Source organism: Sturnira hondurensis, unplaced genomic scaffold (genome assembly GCF_014824575.4).
Source record: "Sturnira hondurensis isolate 20B ecotype Veracruz unplaced genomic scaffold, ASM1482457v3 Scaffold0000396, whole genome shotgun sequence".
NCBI classification, from domain to species: Eukaryota; Metazoa; Chordata; class Mammalia; order Chiroptera; family Phyllostomidae; genus Sturnira; species Sturnira hondurensis.
The window spans coordinates 7091352-7108972 of record NW_028073027.1 but is presented as its reverse complement, the minus strand read 5'-3'; the positions used below and the strand labels follow the sequence as shown (position 1 = coordinate 7108972).

Below are 17621 nucleotides of genomic sequence, written 5' to 3'. Positions count from 1 at the left end.
CAGAGTTGCTGACAATTCGCTCACACAACGTGCTTGGCCGAAATCGCGTTTCTAAATCCCCGCACAGACACTCTCTCCAGATTTTCATACCCCCGAGAAAAGAAGAGTCTCCAGACAGACAGATATTCAAGTAAGACTGTAAGAGCCGGAGCTGAAATACGATCAAATTCCTCTTCTGTTTTCCCTTTTCTTGCCTTCGATGTGGCTGTTTGAAGGGAACAGGAATAAAGGAGGAACCCCAGGTTTTCCAGCAGGCCCTAATACTTTTTATTTAAAAGCAACTAGGGAAAAACACTCCCCAGAGCAAACTATGACCCCACCCCACCCCCATCCCTGAGATGCTTTGGGTACCAATGGCTGCGGTGGGGGAATGGGAGTTCATTCCCCCATCATCTTTCCCACAGGCCTGCGGGGAGGACGTGACCGGGCTGTGGGTCCCAGGTGCCGGGCAGGAGACGCCCACCCGCCCCTGGAGAGGAGGCGGCTCAGTCTTCGGAGCCGCCCCTCCGGTCCTCGAGAACAAACGCGATATTCAGCAGTGGCGAGTGGCTGCCAACTACTCCTCGGGGAAATGAAACTTCGAGTCAGGCTGCACCGCACTCGCCTTTAAAAGCGCCCCCACCCCGCCGGCTGCTCACACCCGGATACCTGGGCTGCCACGGCTGCGCGCGCCTGTCTGTGCGCCCTGTGTGTGTTTGTGTGTGCGCGCGCGGGTCAGATTGCGCGCACCAGTAAGTCTCCAGCGTGCACCGGGCTGTGAGCCTGGGGGTGCGAGCCGGCGTGTGAAGGGTGGGCGAGCCCCGAGCGTCTCCACTGGCCATGGGCGGCGCGGGCGCCTGGGCTGTGCTCGGCCTACTGCTGGCGGCCCAGCTGTCGAGGCAGCAGCCCCCGGAGAGGTAATAACGCGCCCCCAGCTCCCTCCTTCCTCCCTCGCTCTGTCCGGGCAGCCTCGCACTCAGCTTCACTCAGTCCGCTCAGGGTACCCGAGGTCCTTGCCGTGGGCTGTCCCCAGGCTCTTGGACCGCAGGGGGCCACGGGGCTCCCGGCTGCCCCCATCCCTGGACACCCGAGGGCCATCCCGCCCGGCCACCACGTGGCGAGGGCGTCATCTGACATAGGTCTTTCCTCCCTGCGTGTTGATGCGGGCGGAGGAAAATGTTAGGGCCCAAATATATGGACTTAGATTTACTTCTCTTTTTTCCTCTGGAGAAAGACCTAAGCTTAGAGAAAATCTCCAGTCGCCTGGCGCCTAGCGAGCTGCTTCCAGACACTTAACCCTTCACCAGCATCTGGGCCACAGGGACCCACCCACCAACCTTGGCATCTTCTCTAACACCTCCTGTTCCAATGGCAGGCTCTGCCAGTGCCCAGCGATTTTCAGGAAAGGGGAGAAGAATTAGGCATCTCTCAAAGTCTGGGAAATTAAAACTTTTTTGTGTTGACCAGTTGTTGCTTATCTGTCTTTTAACCACGCACCTCACACAGCCTAGCAGTCAACTTTTCTCTCACTAGTTAAATTTTCCGTTTACTGTTTTCCTATCAGATTTTACCACTACATGGAGGACTACTTGGTTACAGATGGATGGGTGGCTGGCTGGATGAGTGGCTGGCTGGATGGGTTGGTGGGTAGGTGGGTGAATGGGTGGATGGGTGGATGGCTGGCTGGCTGGCTGGGTGGATGGGTGGATGGATGACAGAACGATTGATCTTGTGTCGTTATGAGACAGGTGGCAGCTGGATAGAAGGTTTACCAGGCTATAATTATAATATTCTAAGGGCTACTGAGCTTTCAGTTCCCTTATATGGTGCAGGCACTTATTAATCAGTATTAATTCATCCATATTAATAGACTCCACCTTTCTGAAGTTGACATGTTTCAAATTGTTTCTCTTTTATTTCCCAGACCTGTTTTCACATGTGGTGGTGTTTTTACTGGAGAGTCTGGATTTATTGGCAGCGAAGGTTTCCCTGGAGTGTACCCTCCAAATAGCAAATGCACTTGGAAGATCACAGTAAGCATATTTTAAACGAGTGTTCTCCTCGAAGTGGGTATTAGGAACAACTGAAGACTGCTGCTTTTTCCCTCTGAGATCAAGATTTGGGGTAGAGGCAAATGCCTGATAGAGAGATGTTGGATTTACCTCAACTATTTTGGAGATTTTTTATTAATAGAACAAGTGGTATCCTGCATTAGTGGTTGGAAAGGGTGCAAGACAAAACTTGAAGGAATAAATTCTTACAGCAGATGTGTTTCTGAAAGCCCAGCCTGACTCAGTTGAGTTTTATGGATTAAAAATTAAAGCTATTTTCAGTCAAAGGTCTGTGCTAAGAATTCTTAGAAGCTTTTTGTTGCCTGTGCCTTGCATAGGTGTCTCCCGTGGGGAATAGATCAAAGGGAGTGCTTATTCCTGGCTGCTTTCCACCCCTTACAGAAAAAAGGGTGAGGGAGAGAGGGGAGAAAAAGAAAAAAAAATCCCAGTTAGTATCCCTGATGTGAAACCATCACTAAAAAACAATTTAAGAACAAGAATAGATTTATATGTGGAATCTAAAGAACAACATGAGTGAGCAAACAAAACAGAAACAGACCCATATAGATAGAGAAACCAGACTGAGGGTTGCCAGAGAGGAGGGGAGTTGGGTAACTGGGTGAAGATGTGAAGGGATTAGAAGTACAAACTGGTAGTTACAAAATAGTCACAGGGGTAGAGAGAATGGCATAGGGAATATAGTTAATAATATTGTAATAACTGTGGATGGTGCCAGGTGGGCACTGGAAATACCAGGTGAATACTTTGTAAAGTGTATGACTGTCTAACCCCTATGCTGTACACCTGACACTAATAAAAATAATATTGAATGTACAAAAATAAATAAATTAGCAAAAAAGTGAGAATAAAATAACTGGTGATTAAATATCAAACAAAGTTCAATAAAATGCCTAGCTGGTTAGTAATGGCAAAAATGATGCTCAGTTAAGATAAGGTGTTGGGTTTACAGCCATGCAGCTTTTAAAAAATTGTCTGAATTTAGAGTCAGCTAGATTGAGTCTTCTTTTCATTCAACATAGTAGTGACTATTTTCTTTGATTTTTATTTATTGATTTGAGAGAGTGAGTGAGAAAGAGAGAGAAGCATCAATTTGTTGTTCCACTTATTTATGCAGTCATTGGTTGCTTCCTGTATGTGTCATGACTGGGTATCAAACTCACAACACTGGCAAATTGGGGCTACGTTCTAACCAACTGAGCCTCCCGTAGTGACTATTTTCTCCTTCATCCTTTGGTTGTTGGGAAGTTGTTTGGTAATTGAACACATTGATTCACTGAGACATTTATTCATTCAGATTGTGCCACCCACAGGTTATGATTTTTTAAAGTAGCTACCTCTTTTTTTTCTTTTGAAGATTTTATTTATTTTTAGAGAGAGGAGAAGGGAGGGAGAATGAGAGGGAGAGGAAACATCAATGTGTGGTTGCCTCTTGTGTGCCCCCTACTGGGGACCTGGCCAACAACCCAGGCATGTGCCTTGATTGGGAACTGAACCAGTAACCCTTTGGTTCTCAGGCCAGTGCTCAATCCACAGAGCCACACCAACCAGGGCAAAAATAGCTACCTCTTATTGAGCCCTTACTCTGTGCCAGGCACCATGCCAAGTAATTAACAAGCACAATCTCACTGAATGCTCCACATCACTCTAAGAAAGTAACATTATTACCCCCATTTTATAGATGGGGAAACCGAGGCCTAGAACAGTTGTATAAAACAACTGGGTCAAACATTTGGTAAGTCTGACTTTATGTACAATGAAACCTATTTTGCAATGAGGCATTCCCACCGGTCATTTGACAGGCATTGATGTAAACCATGGTTCTTAGATGCATTGATGCCCTCCTGTCTAATATCAACTAGCTGATTAACTGGCACAGATTTCATTATGTTATTGCAACACATGGGACCTGGACAGCATAAATCATAGACAATAGCTCTGAAATATTGATATTGGCATAAATGTGAAGGAAGGCTCTGAAAAAAAAACATAACAACAGTCTGGTTTTCATATCATAGTGTGTTTCCATTGGAATTAAATGGCTATAAGGTAAAAATGATCCAAGAAACTTAACGACTGAGAGGCCTCACGTGCCTAACAAGCAGGAATTCACGGCTGGCTCTTTTTTGGGGTCTTATGAGACATTGTTGGTGTGGCATCAGACTTTGATTGGGGTTGGGTGGTGTCCCATGAAGGCTTTTCTCGGGAAAGAAGTGGCGTGCCTCGGGAGAGGCCTGGCTGCCTCGCCTTTCGCCGGGCAGAGGCAGTGCCGTGGGCGCTGCACTTGGATGCCATCTAAGTCATGGGGGCTTAGCAAGCAGATGTCCCCAGATTCAAATTCTCATTCTGTCACTCAAGCTGTGTGATCAGGATTCATCTTCTTTAAAACTCAGCATTGTCATGAAGATGAAATGAGATAATACAAGTAAAGCCCTTTGGCAGTGTTTGGGTTCTAATAAGTGCGCAATAAATGTTAGCCATTAATGTCTGAGTTTTCATTATCCCCATTATTACTGCTATTGGGTTGTCCTGTCTTCTGTCCCAGAATGGCAGATCACTGCCACCCCCTCACCACAGTGGGCTTGGCACCAGCTCAGAACAACACAGACTTTTAGGGAACTGTCTATGTTGTCATGTGTATCTTAATGACCTTGTTCTGTGCTTGGGTTCTCCTATAATCTTATGGGAGCAGTTCTGTCTGAGTTTGGGCTAAGTCACCTTCCAGTAACAGAGACCTGAAATAGTGACAGCTCAAACAGAGGTTTGGTTCTCTCACACAAAAGGTCGGCAGCCCAGGAGTGGTGTGGCAGCACCCCAGTCACTAGGCACCCAGGATCGTTCTCTCTTCCTGCTCTGCCTGCCACCTCCTGGTCCAAGATTACTGCCTAAGTTCCAGGCATTGTGTTCATGTTCCAGCCAACTAACAGGAAGAGAAGGGCATACCTCCTCCCTGTAAGGGCATTGGTTGGTTCACTTACATGGCCACTTCTAGCAGCAAGGGAGCTGAGAAATTCAGGTCTGCTTTTACTGTGGAAAGAAAGGGAAACAGGCAGATGACATATTAGTTATGGTGTGAAATTGAGAAATAAATGCCAGCCTGTTTTGGGAAAAAAAAGTCTTTTGAAAACAGTTAATACAGAAGAAATGACTGTACAATTTGCTTTCCTAGTTAAAGCCTTTGTAGTTTTAACTTTTAGCTGGTTGAGTTTATTCTGTTTCAAGGGGCTGCCTCTTTTATGTTTGCATATGAGCAACTACCAAGAACTTCAGAGGAGCCCAGCACTTTCTCTTGGGTTTAATTACGGCCTCAGTAGAACTCTCACAAGGCCACGGGTGCTCTCAGGTCTCAATGTAACAACGTCTTTCTTTCTTTGTGTTTCACAAGGAATAGCACCAATTTGTAAACATCTTCATGGTCCTGTGGTTTGCCAGGGCGGCAGAAGGGAGCTCCCCAGCTCCTGCAGACCACAGGGGCGATGAAAGGACGAGCACTGTGGTAGAGCTAAGCCGGTAGCCCCAAGATCCTCACCCAGTGCACTGGGTGCCGGGTGCTGGGCACTGCCGAGGTTACTATGGTGGCAAACAAGGCAGCCAAGCTCCTCGCCTTCATGCAGCTCAGTTAAGGAGACAGGCCATTGATGTTTAAAAAACAACTGAACGGGAAAATCAAGTATTGGTAAACGCATTCTAAAAATAGGATAGATGTTGCTTCACAGCCATTAGGAAGGCTATTATGAAAAACAAAAACCAAATAGGCTTTGGCAAAGATGTAGAGAAATTGGAACCTTTGTGCATTGCTGGTGTAACTGCAGAAACAGTAGGGAGATTTCCCAAGAAATTAAACATAGAATTACCATATTATTTAGCAATTCCACTTCTGGGTATAGTCCCCCAAGAAGGGAAAGCAAGGACTTGATGAGATATCTGTGTGTCCGTGTTCATAACACCATTATTCCCAATAGCTGAAAGGTGGAAACAGTGCAAGTATTTGTCCACAGACAAAGGGATAAACAAAATACGGTATAGACATACAAAGAACATTATTCAGCCTTAAAAAGTAAGAAAATTCTGACACCTGCTACAATGCGGATGAAGACATTATGCTCAGTGAAATAAGCCAGTCACGAACAGTGCGTGTTGTAGGATTCCACCTGGGTGGAGTGCCTAGTGCAGTCGGGCCATGAAGACAAAGTGGAATGGCCGCCACCAGGGGCTCAGGGAGGGAGGGTGGGGGTTGGTGTTCAGTGGGGACAGAGTTTCAGTTTGGGAAAACAGAAAAGTTCTGGATGTGGCTGGTGGCATTGGTGGCACAGCAGTATGAATGTACTCATGTCACTGAGCCGTACACTTAAAAATGGTTAGAATGGTAAGTTTTGTGTATATTTTATCACAATAAAAATATATTTAAAATAAAATAAAGTGATGGGACGTTCTACAGTTCCATTGCATGAAATGTTCAGGAAAGGAAAATCTGTAGAAATGTAAAAGTAGATTACAGTTGCCTAGTACACAGGAGAATTATGGGATCAACAGTAAATGGTCGGGAAGGCTCATGGTGTTGAGAGGATGGAAGTGTTTCGAAACTGACTCACAGTGATTGTCGTACAACTTGACACACAAAGATCATTGAATTGTGCACTCAAAGTGGGTTTTGTAGTTCCTAGAGTGCGCCGTGGGAGAGTTGCAGACACACACGCACAGCAGAGCAGCAGCAGAGACTGGCTGTGGTACTGGTTCAGATGGCCCTGTCCCGGGAGGCCACTCCGAGCAGGTGACGTTGACGTGGAGGCCTGAGTGAGGAGAAGCTAGTCGTGTGAAAGTCTGGGGAGGAGCCGGTTTCTCTTTAGGCCGATAGACCAGCAAGTGCAAAGGTCTTGAGGTGTGAAGAGCCTTGATTTGTCTAAAGAACAGCTGGTCAGCATGGCTGGGACAGAATGAACAGGGGGCACAGTGGGAGGAGAATTTAAAAAGGTGAGCAGAGACCGGCAGGCCCTCTTGAGAAGAAGTCTGAATTTTATTTTGAGCAGGAATCCACTAGAGACTTAAACAGAGGGATGAGATTACAGTGTAGCCCCCTCGTCCGAGAGGGATGCATTCCAAGGTCCCCAGTGGATGCCTGAGACTGAGGACAGTACTGAACCCTATAAATACAACTTTTTCCTGTGCATATGAAGCCTGTCTGGAAAAAGTCCAGCCACTGTTAACATAAGGAGAACAGTTAGTACGATATTGATGTAACCTGGCAGCCAAGGAGAGTCGACTGGAATGTGCATGAGTGCACAATGATGACTTCACTGTACTAGTCAGTGGGGGTGGCAGACACCATTGAGTGAGTGTGTGCACTGTGTGGCCATCACACTCAAAATAACATAGCAAGTAGAGCAGCACATCTGCATCAGATTTTTCATTAAGCTTGAACATTCCTCCATGGAAACTATTTGGGTGATTTAGAAGCCACAGCCATGGACAACTGGTGATGGGCAGCTTCATCACAACAACACGCCTGCTCATGCATCACGTCTTGTGCAGTTTTTGCTGAAACATCAAATCACCCAGGTGACTCAGCCCCGCTTGTAGCCCAGGTTTGGCACCCTGTGACTTCTGGCTTTTCCTAACACTAAAGTCACTTTTGAAAGGGAAGAGATTTCAGACTATCAGTGAGATACAGGAAAATACAATGGGGCAGCTGATGGCGATTGGGAGAACTGTGGGAGGTCCCAACATGCCTACTTTGAAGGGGACTGAGGTGTCATTGTCCTATGTACAATGTTTCTTGTATCTTCCTCCATAAATGTTTTTATTTTTCATATTACATGGCTGGATACCTTCAGGACAGACCTCATACATACACACCTGTGGTAAAGTTTAACTTATAAATTAGGCAGAGTAAGAGATTAAAAACAATAACTAATAATAAAATAGAATAATTATACCAATATATTCTATTAAAAGTTATGTGATTGTGGTCCCTCTCTCAAAATATCTTATTGTATTGTATGTACAGTGTGGTTATGCTGGACAAAGGAATGATTCACATCCTGGGTGAGATGGAGTGAAATTTTATCATGCTACTCGGAAAGATGAGCAATTTAAACTTATGAATTGTTTATTTCTAGAATTTCCCATTTAATATTTCCAGACCACAGTTGACCGTGAGTAACAGAAGCCATGGAAAGTGAAATCATGGATGCGGGGTAGTGACTAGTCTATCTGATTGTAAAAGAGTATTCTGGCTGCTGCGCGGAGGATGACTCATAGGGAGTTAAGAATGGAATCAGGGAGACCACCTGGGAAGCTAATGTGTTACTGAGGAGAAAGAAGCCGGTGGAGTGGACAAGGGCGGTAACAGAGGAAATGAACGGACATGGCATCTGCCTATGACAGCTGTCTCAGCAGCTCTGGAAGCAGTTAGCGGCACCAGCAGAGAGGCTGGATGGGCCTGGCTCTGGACGGTCGCTTGCAGAGGCTCCACCCAGGGCTGTGCTGTGGTTTGTCCTCGTCCAAGGCTGTCAGGAAGGCGTTCCCAAAGCTGGTCCATCCAGTCTAGTACCTTTTTCCTGCCCCTGCAGTCAGTAAACCTAGAATAGCATGCTCACTGGGCAATTCAATACCACTTTTATTAAAACATCACAGAAACCCCTCAAGATGAAGGGGTCTTGCGTAGCCAGAGAAATAGCCTGCCTCTCACCATTTCCCTGCCTCCCATTTGGTTCTTCCAGAGTGGAAGTGTGTTCCAGCAAGGTGACTTTCACCACCAAATAGTTTTTATTAAACTCTTATCAGTAGGGGATCAGGGAAAGTCTGATTTTGACATCTGTGTGCTTTGAGAAAGGTCAGTAGTAGTTGTCATGCCCAAACTTTCAGCCCGTGGTGTCGGACTTTCTGGTATAGGAGTATAGCACACAGACTGGAAATTTAGATTTGTCCTTCGTATATAGTACTTTACATTTTTCATAGTGATTTCTTAGACTGCTGTATTGTCTAATACACTATCTACACTGGTTATTTACATTTAAAAGTTAAAGTAAAAATAAAAAATTTCATTCCTCAGTCACACTAGCCACATTTCACGCACTCAGTAGCTGTATGTGGGTAGTGGCTACCATATCAGACAGTATATAATATGAATATTTCCATCATCACAAAAATGTCCTTTCAACAGTGCTATTCTAGAGCATTTTGAGGGTAAATTTTTACTCATGAAAAGATATGTTGGGGGTGAAGATGCTTGGTGCTGTTTAGTTGTACTTCTGCTTTGCAGAAGTTGTACTTCTGCTTTGATTGGTTACCTCCCACATACACCCCTACCAGGGATTGAACCTGCAACCTAGGTGTGGGCCCTGACTAGGAATCCAACCTGCAGCCTTTCTGTGCATGGACTGACACTCCAACTGACTGAGCCACCTGGCCGGGTAGGGCTGGCTACCAATTTTTGGTGACCTCATATAGTTTCAGGTTTTATTCATTAATTTTGCTGCTTGTGTCCTCAAAAATCAGATTAAATCAGGTAATTTGAGAGTTAAGAAATCATCAAGTATTTTGCAATCCATGATGGAGCTGAGGGTTTCTTAGTTTCCTGTTGATTTTCAAGACTGTAACCTAAGGGCTTCTGCATAAAATACCTAGTTTACCAATGTAGGCAACAGTTAAGTATAATTTGACAGCAAAGATACGTATAATCCTTTAAAAATGGTGTCTGATCTTCTTGTAAGAAGCTTGCAAGGATAATAGGATTGGGCTGGGACAAAAGGCACCCCGGTTTTTAGGATGAGAACCAATAACCACCAATACCCAGCCCTGAAACAAGAAATGAGCTCCCAAGTATCGGCATACAAACATCTGGGCCCCTCCCTCTATGACAGTGGCCCTCCTCCTGGGTGTGCACATGCAAAGGGGCAGAACTGTGTGCACCATGTGCAAAAGACAGTAGGAGGTCTCAGAGGTCCCTAAAGGAAGTCAGGGAGGATGGGTCATTGTCAGCAAGATCACAGTGATGTAGGTCACTGCTACGCAGGCAAAGCCCATTTACAGAAAGTTCACCAGGCACCATGTCAGGTGCTGGAGACACACAGATGAATACGAAGGCTCTGTGAGCATGGGGGGCTGCCTGGGATGATGTGTTCCCCAGGCTCAGAGTGGGGAATGAGTGAAAGCCCAACAGGCTTGCCTTCTTGGCTGCATAGGCACCCAGCAGCAAGATCACCATTCTGTGTAGAGGTCAAGGAAATTGCCACAGTCATGTGGCCATCCACTGGAAAAATGGAAGTTCATCTTGCCACCTAAAAGCTCAAACATTTTCAAACGTTATCCATTTCCAACCAAGTCAAGTCAAAACTCCTCTGCTATGAGTTTTAATACCCTCTGCAACATGGCCCAATCCAACCTACTTGACCTCATTTCCCTACATGGGTTCTTAGCTCCTCATTGTTCTTAGAACAATACTGACTATGTACTATGTGTTCAATAAATGGACACTTATTGATAGTTTTTAAGGATAAAACAAGCTATTCCCATAGACGTTCAATAAGATAAAAATTTTGAAGCTATTATAAAAATATATGACAATTGAGGAAAATTGAACTTTGAGTAAATATTTGATATTAAGAGATTATTGTTACTATTTTTAGGTATGATAATGGTATTGTGTTCATGTTTTTAAAAAAAATTTTATTGTTGCTCAGTTACAGTTGTTCCCATTCCCCCGCCCCCGCCATTACTCTCCCAAGCCCTGCCCCCTACCCTTCACATTCAATCCTTCCTGTGACTGTTGGCCTTGTCCATGGGTCCTTTACACATGTTCCTTGACTTGACCCTGCCAACTTCTTTCCCTGTTAAAAAATCCTTGTGGTTTGGGCTGAACTATTTCCCCCCAAAATCCATACGTTGAAGCTCTAACATCTGTGAGACTATATTTGGAGCAGGGTCTTTCAGGGGGTAATTAAGATTAAATGAGCTCAGTGGATTGAGTGAGGGCCTGCGAACCACATGATTGCGGTTCAATTCCCAGTCAGGGCACATGCCTGGGTTGCAGACCAGTTCCCAGCAGGGGACACATGAGAGGCAACCACACATTGATATTTCTCTCCCTCTCTCCTTCCCTTCCCTTCTCTCTGAAAATAAATAAATAAAATATTTTTTTAAAAGATTAAATGAGGTTGTGAGGCAGGGGTCCTAACCTAATGGGACTGTTGTTCTTGTGAGAAGAGGAAGCGACACAAGGCAGGCGGGGGCACAGAAGAGAGGCCATGTGAGGGCACAGTGAGAAGGCAGCCATCTGCCAGTCACGAAGGAAGGCAGGCCTCACTGGAGACCAACCCTGTCGGCATCTTGATCCTGGACTTCCAGCCTCCAGAATTGTACGCCAGTAATTTCTGGTGTTTAAAAAAAATCAGCATTCCGTTAATGATTTCATTATAAATTCATTGCAAACTTGGCAAATGCCCCAAACTTCTATTCCTTGGTCTTTTCATCCATAATTTGTGCATTTATACTCCCATAGTAGAAGGAGAGGTTCATGTTGATGATTTGACAGAATTTTTTAAAAAAGAAAAATAGTTCATGGTAGCAAAATAATACCTTGTGAAAGCAACTCTATTGAGAGTTTGACTTGGGCTACAAACAGTGTGGCCGACTGAGGGGGGCCGGCCGAACCCGTTCATAACAACTGTGCGAATTAGGACTTGGAGCTGAGAACCTCTGTAAACTCCCCTCTAATAGGTATGGAAGAGTCGTTATTTCAAATTGGTTCCAGAAGTTAAAACCAAATGTCACGTCTGAACATGTTAGGCGACCGCTGTTATTACCCAGCACAAACAACAATCAGTATGCAGAGATTGATGCGAATGATTCCGTTCCCAGATTTAAAGCTGGGCATAATTTCCAAGACAGTTTTAAAATGAGATAATCCAGGTATCTGGTCCTGTTGTTGGAAATTGTTTTTGAAATTACAAGGTATTTATTATTATATCTCTTTTATTTAAAAAAATTAGGTACAGACATTAGCCAAGTATTAAAGAGTTCATTTATTAGTTTCAGTATAAATTGGGCTTGGGGAAAATCAGCAAGCATTCCAGCAGCTTAAACTTTGACACTTATTGAGGACCTTTAGCTCTGTAGTAAATGATGTGGAAGGGCCAGAAAGTCAAGACCTTTACATGAATATCGGGAGAACTTTAACAATGAATAGAATCAGTCGCATTTAAGCTCAAGGCATTGTGGCAACTTTTTTGTTATTTAGCTAATTCATGCAGAAGGGAAAAGGCATAAACTGTCATATGTAGATGTTCGGATTCCCCAGGAAGCATGTATGCTGTCATTTTGATAACTACCTATTTTTTTCTCTTCAGCTGGAATCAGATATACCAGTTATTGTACAGCTCATGGACCTAACGTGATAATGTGTATGATTTTCAGCATTCCTTCTGTCAACTGATGGTTTTGGTGCCAACTCAGTGCCAGTGATAATTCCCCATTTGGGGTGTGCTGAAGAAAGAGACTCTATTCAGTGCCACACAGCTCACTGTGATCCAGCAAGGCTGTGAAAACAGGACCACTGTGGCACAGCTTAACTGTGACACAGCGTGGCTGTGAAAAGAGCACAGCCGTGATGTGGCTCTGGGGCCAGGATGTGGCCCCTCTTGGGCTAGACTGCTCTGCTCAGCTCCTCGCTGGTTTTCTTTGCTCTGTGCCAGTCTGCTCTGCTCTTCCCTCTGTTCTGTGGTGTGGTGTTTAATCTCCAGTGTTTCAGCTCCTGGTGTGGAAACAGTTTTCAGTGGAAAGGGAAAGTGCTCCTCTCTGAGCCAGGGGGAGCTGACTTACCTGGTCCTTGATTGGTCTGTCATCATGCAAATGAGGACTCTAAATTCTTGCAGTTAGATTGTTCCAAAATCTAACTAGATTGTTCTGGTTGGTCAGAATGGAGCTTCTCTGATTGGTGGGTGAAGAAGCTGATGAGGAGGTAGCAGCTCTGATTAGCTGAGGATTCTCAGTCCTATTGGTTGAAATAGGATTCCAGGAACTTCTTTATAAGGGCTGGCTCAGCTGGCTGGAACCAGGATCTTCAGTTCAGGCTGCTCCCTGAAGTGCAGTTGGCATGATAGGTCTGTATGTAGAAATGGCTGCTAGGTTCTGTTTTTGTGTGTGTGTTGTTTTGCTTTGAGCCCAGTTAGCCACTGGGAGCCCTTTCTAGTATCTATTTTCTTTCTCTGGTTCCACACTTCAAATATATTATATCATGTCATTTGCACCCAATTCTGTAAAATCAGTGGGACATACATTAATATGCCCACTTCACAGGTGGGGAAACTGAGGTTTAAAGAACTTATATCTTGCCTATTATGGTCATGCTTACAATTGGTATGAAAAGATTAACACAAAATTTCTGACTAAGTGATGTAAATGCACTGTTATGCACTTATTTAGCATAACATTCACTGAATACTTATTGAGTACCTACTATGTACTAAGCATTGGGTTGGTCTAGGGGGCAAAAAAGACAAGGCATAATTTCTGTCTTCTGGGAGTAAGGTATTACCTCACTTACCAGTGAGCCTGGTAAGGAGTAAACAAGAAAATCAGTACTAGTTATGTGTGCAAATAATTATCATGCTCAATGTAAGTAGTTTTAAGTATTGAAAAATTTAAATTTAAATTATTAAGAGTCTTAAACTGTTTAAGATGAATATATTTATTTCCTCATGCACATAGTAAAAGATATTATGACCCATTTTACATCTACACTACTCTAAGACTTGAGAAATTGTTTCTATGCCCTTTGATTGATTTCACAGAGCTATTTACTATACATTCCTTGATATTTCCAAATGTGCTTAACAGGCAATTATGTACCATTGCCTTGGGAGTAATTTTGTTAGTAATGTATGTTAAAGTCATCCTATCAAATCCATGTTCCAAAAAGCCTGGTTAAATTTAAATGATATTCGTATTTAGTTTAAAGAAATGATAAATTAAAATATGATGAGATTTTTGTCTTCAAAATAACCTCTGTGTGGCTTCATAAGAAGAAATTCATCAATGGTGGGGCATGGGGTTGTGCAAAGATTGAAACATGTAGTGACGTTCTAGGAAGATCAGTACAAGGTGTATAATTTGAGGAAACAAATAGCGAATTTAGACAGGAACTCAATATTTAAGTCAATTATACCTAAGGACCTAGCAAGGGGCTCTGTGACTATTATTTGCCTGACGTAACCACAGCAGGAGGAGATATAGGGGAATGGAAATTTGGCCTTAAACACTTATTTCCTGGCTTTAAACTGCATGCAGGATTTGGAATTATATGAAGATTTAAATTACAACCTAGCTATGGGGTTTTTAAAAAATGTATGTGTACATTGTGGCACTGGGCTCAGTTAGGTCGGTTGCCTGAATAATCATTTAACTTCGTGCTTGAGTTGATACAATTTCCATCTGACTCTGCAGTGAAGGTAGATGTGATTAACAGAGAAGGTCTGCTAGCCCAGGCTTGGGGTCTGCGTGATTAGGACAAGAGCGCTCTAGCTGGGTTTTTTGTTTCGTCTTTTCATTGACAGAGTGTAATTCAGGGACTTGTGATTCTTATGACACTACCGGTGTCCCAATTAGGTTTCAGTTGATAAGAGAGAGAGTGGAAGAACTGAAACATCTTCCTTGCTGCCTCAAACCCTGCTGGGAAGCAGGGAGACTATAGATCCCAAATAAATAAGCAAGTAGGTGACATTTTCCCGCTGGGGCCTCAGTCCAGCTTTTTCTAAATTTGTTCATTTTCTCCTTGCTTAAAAAGGCTTCTGCTGCTTGTTTTTGTTTTGTTTTTCTTTGCTTTTTCACATGGAAATCAAGTATGCTTTTATTGATTGAAAACCTGATGTTTTATAAATGTGCTTATTTGTACTGCTTGTATTTTTAGTGCTTTGCTCAGGCAGAAGCCTTAATGAGTAGAGAAGAAAATGAGAAAACATGAAAGTAGAATCTTCATTGGGTACCTCTCTTTTCTGAAAGAGATTCTCTTTCACATGTTAATGGCCAAAAAGTCATTCTTTCCTGAAACATGACTACAATAAGGGAGCAGAAAGAGAACACATTTAAAAGTCCTCTCTTACATAGATTCAGAAGGCACTTAACGGGATTTAAAGAATGCATTATTAAAAAGGCTGATTTTTACTTTCACATCCCTTGCCCATTCAAGTTATGATGTGAAATTACGGGCAAATTTGAGTTATTCCATGAATTTGCAGATTCTACTTTTTAAAAAATATATCAGCTACTGACAGTGAAAAAAGAGAGTGGTCTCGTGGGTTGGTTGCTTTAAGCTGGAGACCAGAGAAATACTCACAGGGCCCTGAACTGTAAGATTTCTCTCCCTTCCTCACATTGTTCTGCTAAGAATTAGGAAAGGACTCCTGCCGGCGTTTTTGGCCCCGTGTTCCTCCCACTCCGAAGTTTTATGTTGGGACTATTGGTCCTTGGTCCAACAGGAGAATGTAATCACTCCCTTCAATGTACATAGTTGCGCCTCACCACTTGGCAGCTTTATCAACAGTGGCAACAGTGCTTTTGGGTACTCTGAAATTTCTTAGGCTAGGAACCTGGGAGAATAGAAGTGCTCTTCAGATCCATCATTTGTTAGATGAGAGTCAATGTGGCAAGTCTCTGGAAAACCAATACAAACATCTAAAAATAAATGGAACAGCCACAGAGAAGTGGGGAGTTGGAATTAAAGCCGCACGAGTCCTGCCACTAAATATCACCTCTCTTTCCGCTCACCCCCAGGACCGCCCCCCAAGTGTGGCGCATAATAAAATAGTGTTTCCCGAGTGTGGGGGACAGGCAGAGACCTTTTACTCAGCCGTGGACCAGGCCGGCAAGAAGGGCCCAGGGAAGTCAGTGGCGATTCTATTCCTGCTTAATGTTCCTACGAATGAATTGAGTGGAGTCTGATTGCTAGATACACACTTTCTTTTTTTTAAAAGATTTTATTTATTTATTTTTAGAGAGAGGAGGAGGGAGGGAGGGAGGAGGAGAGGGAGAAAAACATCAGTGTCTGGTTGCCTCTAGTGCGCCCCCTACTGGGGACCTGGCTTGTTCCCTGACTGGGAATTCAACTAACAGACCCTTTGGTTTGCAGTCTGGCACTCAATCCACTGAGCCACACCAGCCAGGGCTAGAGACAAACTTTCTAAAAGACCTAGGCTACAGTTAACCTTTGAAGAAATCGTCGTTTATTAATTCATTAAAACTATGTTTAAAGTACCTACAAGAGATCCGATGCTGGGTTGGGTACAGTGACTAAGTGATTGGAAAACCACAGCCCGGGTTCGGGCTGGAGGAGGCAGGTAGGTTCTCACTGGTCAGGGAGATGTCCCACAAATGACAATGGCACAGGGAGGCAGTTCACCATGGAGGACTGTGCCTGTGTCATTGCTCAGTGACTAGGCCAACAATGCGCATTGGAGACTCTTACTGACGTCCTAGGAATGTGATGCTGTTTCCAGAACTGTCTGAAGTCGGTATCATGGTCAGACCTGCCTTGTAGGGGTGATGTGAGGACTGAAGGCAGTAGTAGGTGAAAGGCCCTTGGCACAGTGCTTCGTGCAAGCAAGCACTCAATAAATGGTGCTAGTGATGGTTTTTTACCTCTCTTCCAGGGCTATAATAAGGCATCAAAATGTGGTGTTTGTGTAGAATTTGTCTTCAAGCCAGCACCCTGCAAGCTGGAGGGTAATCCCTTCAGGGCATGGCTAGTGCCATTAGAAATACCCCTCCCCCCTCACTGTGGGCCTTCTTCATTTAGACTATGATTTTACAAGACTTTGTCCACAAAAGTGTTTCCAAACCCTCCCTGCTTCTCTGTGAGCCATGTCGCCTCAACCAGCCACCTCCCGCGATAGCACCAACCGAGAGTGCCCCTTAACTTTGGAAACAAGTGTGTTTAGAAGCAGGGAAAGGATTGTCAGTTAAAACAGCAAATAATCGTCTGCCTTTAGAGATGGAATTTAATTCATCTGTGTCTTTACTTCATCTTTGGATCCCCAAATCACCAGGAGAGTCCCCTGTAGTTATACAAATTAAGTAGTGAATTTATTCATTTATTCCCAATACAGACACTGCATGATATGGGGGGTTAGACTATGTTAGGGTGGGTTAGAGTGGGTCAGAGTTTCCGGGGCCAGGCTGCCTGGGTTCAGTTACCAACTCCATCCTTGTGCTGATGAATCTCTGAAGATGATGCCCCAGTAACTACAGCACCTGGTATTCACACCTTCCGCTACTACCAAACATTGAATCTGGGCTGGCCCTGTGGAACTGGTACAACAGGGCAGAAGTGACGGTATGGGAGTTCTGAGGCCAGGACATAAGAAATTTGAAAGCGTTTGCCGTTGTTTCTGAACCGTGTACTCTGGAGGAAGCTGGCTGCCATGTAAGAACCCCCACGCTGTGTGGAAGCCCATGCTAGTGACGTAGAGAGGCTTGTGGAGAGAGATGGATGCCCAGCAGGCCTCTGGCTGCTCCAGGCATCCCAGTCGAGGAGCCGGGCGTGTGAGTGAAGAAGTCATCTTGGAGGACTAGCCCAGTGAA

At 44.3% G+C, this 17621-nt stretch overlaps 1 protein-coding gene across 1 annotated transcript in view; it reads left to right on the top strand.

The window, feature by feature from the left end:
- The first annotated feature begins 447 nt into the window (after nt 1-447).
- Nucleotides 448-17621, top strand: part of PCOLCE2 (procollagen C-endopeptidase enhancer 2) — a 64953-nt gene continuing 47779 nt past the window's right edge. Inside the window, exons 1-2 of the mRNA XM_037040308.1 lie at nt 448-896; nt 1904-2012. Of these exons, the coding sequence (XP_036896203.1) occupies nt 820-896; nt 1904-2012 (186 nt within the window). The 5' untranslated portion in view covers nt 448-819. The remainder of the gene's footprint in view (nt 897-1903; nt 2013-17621) is intronic.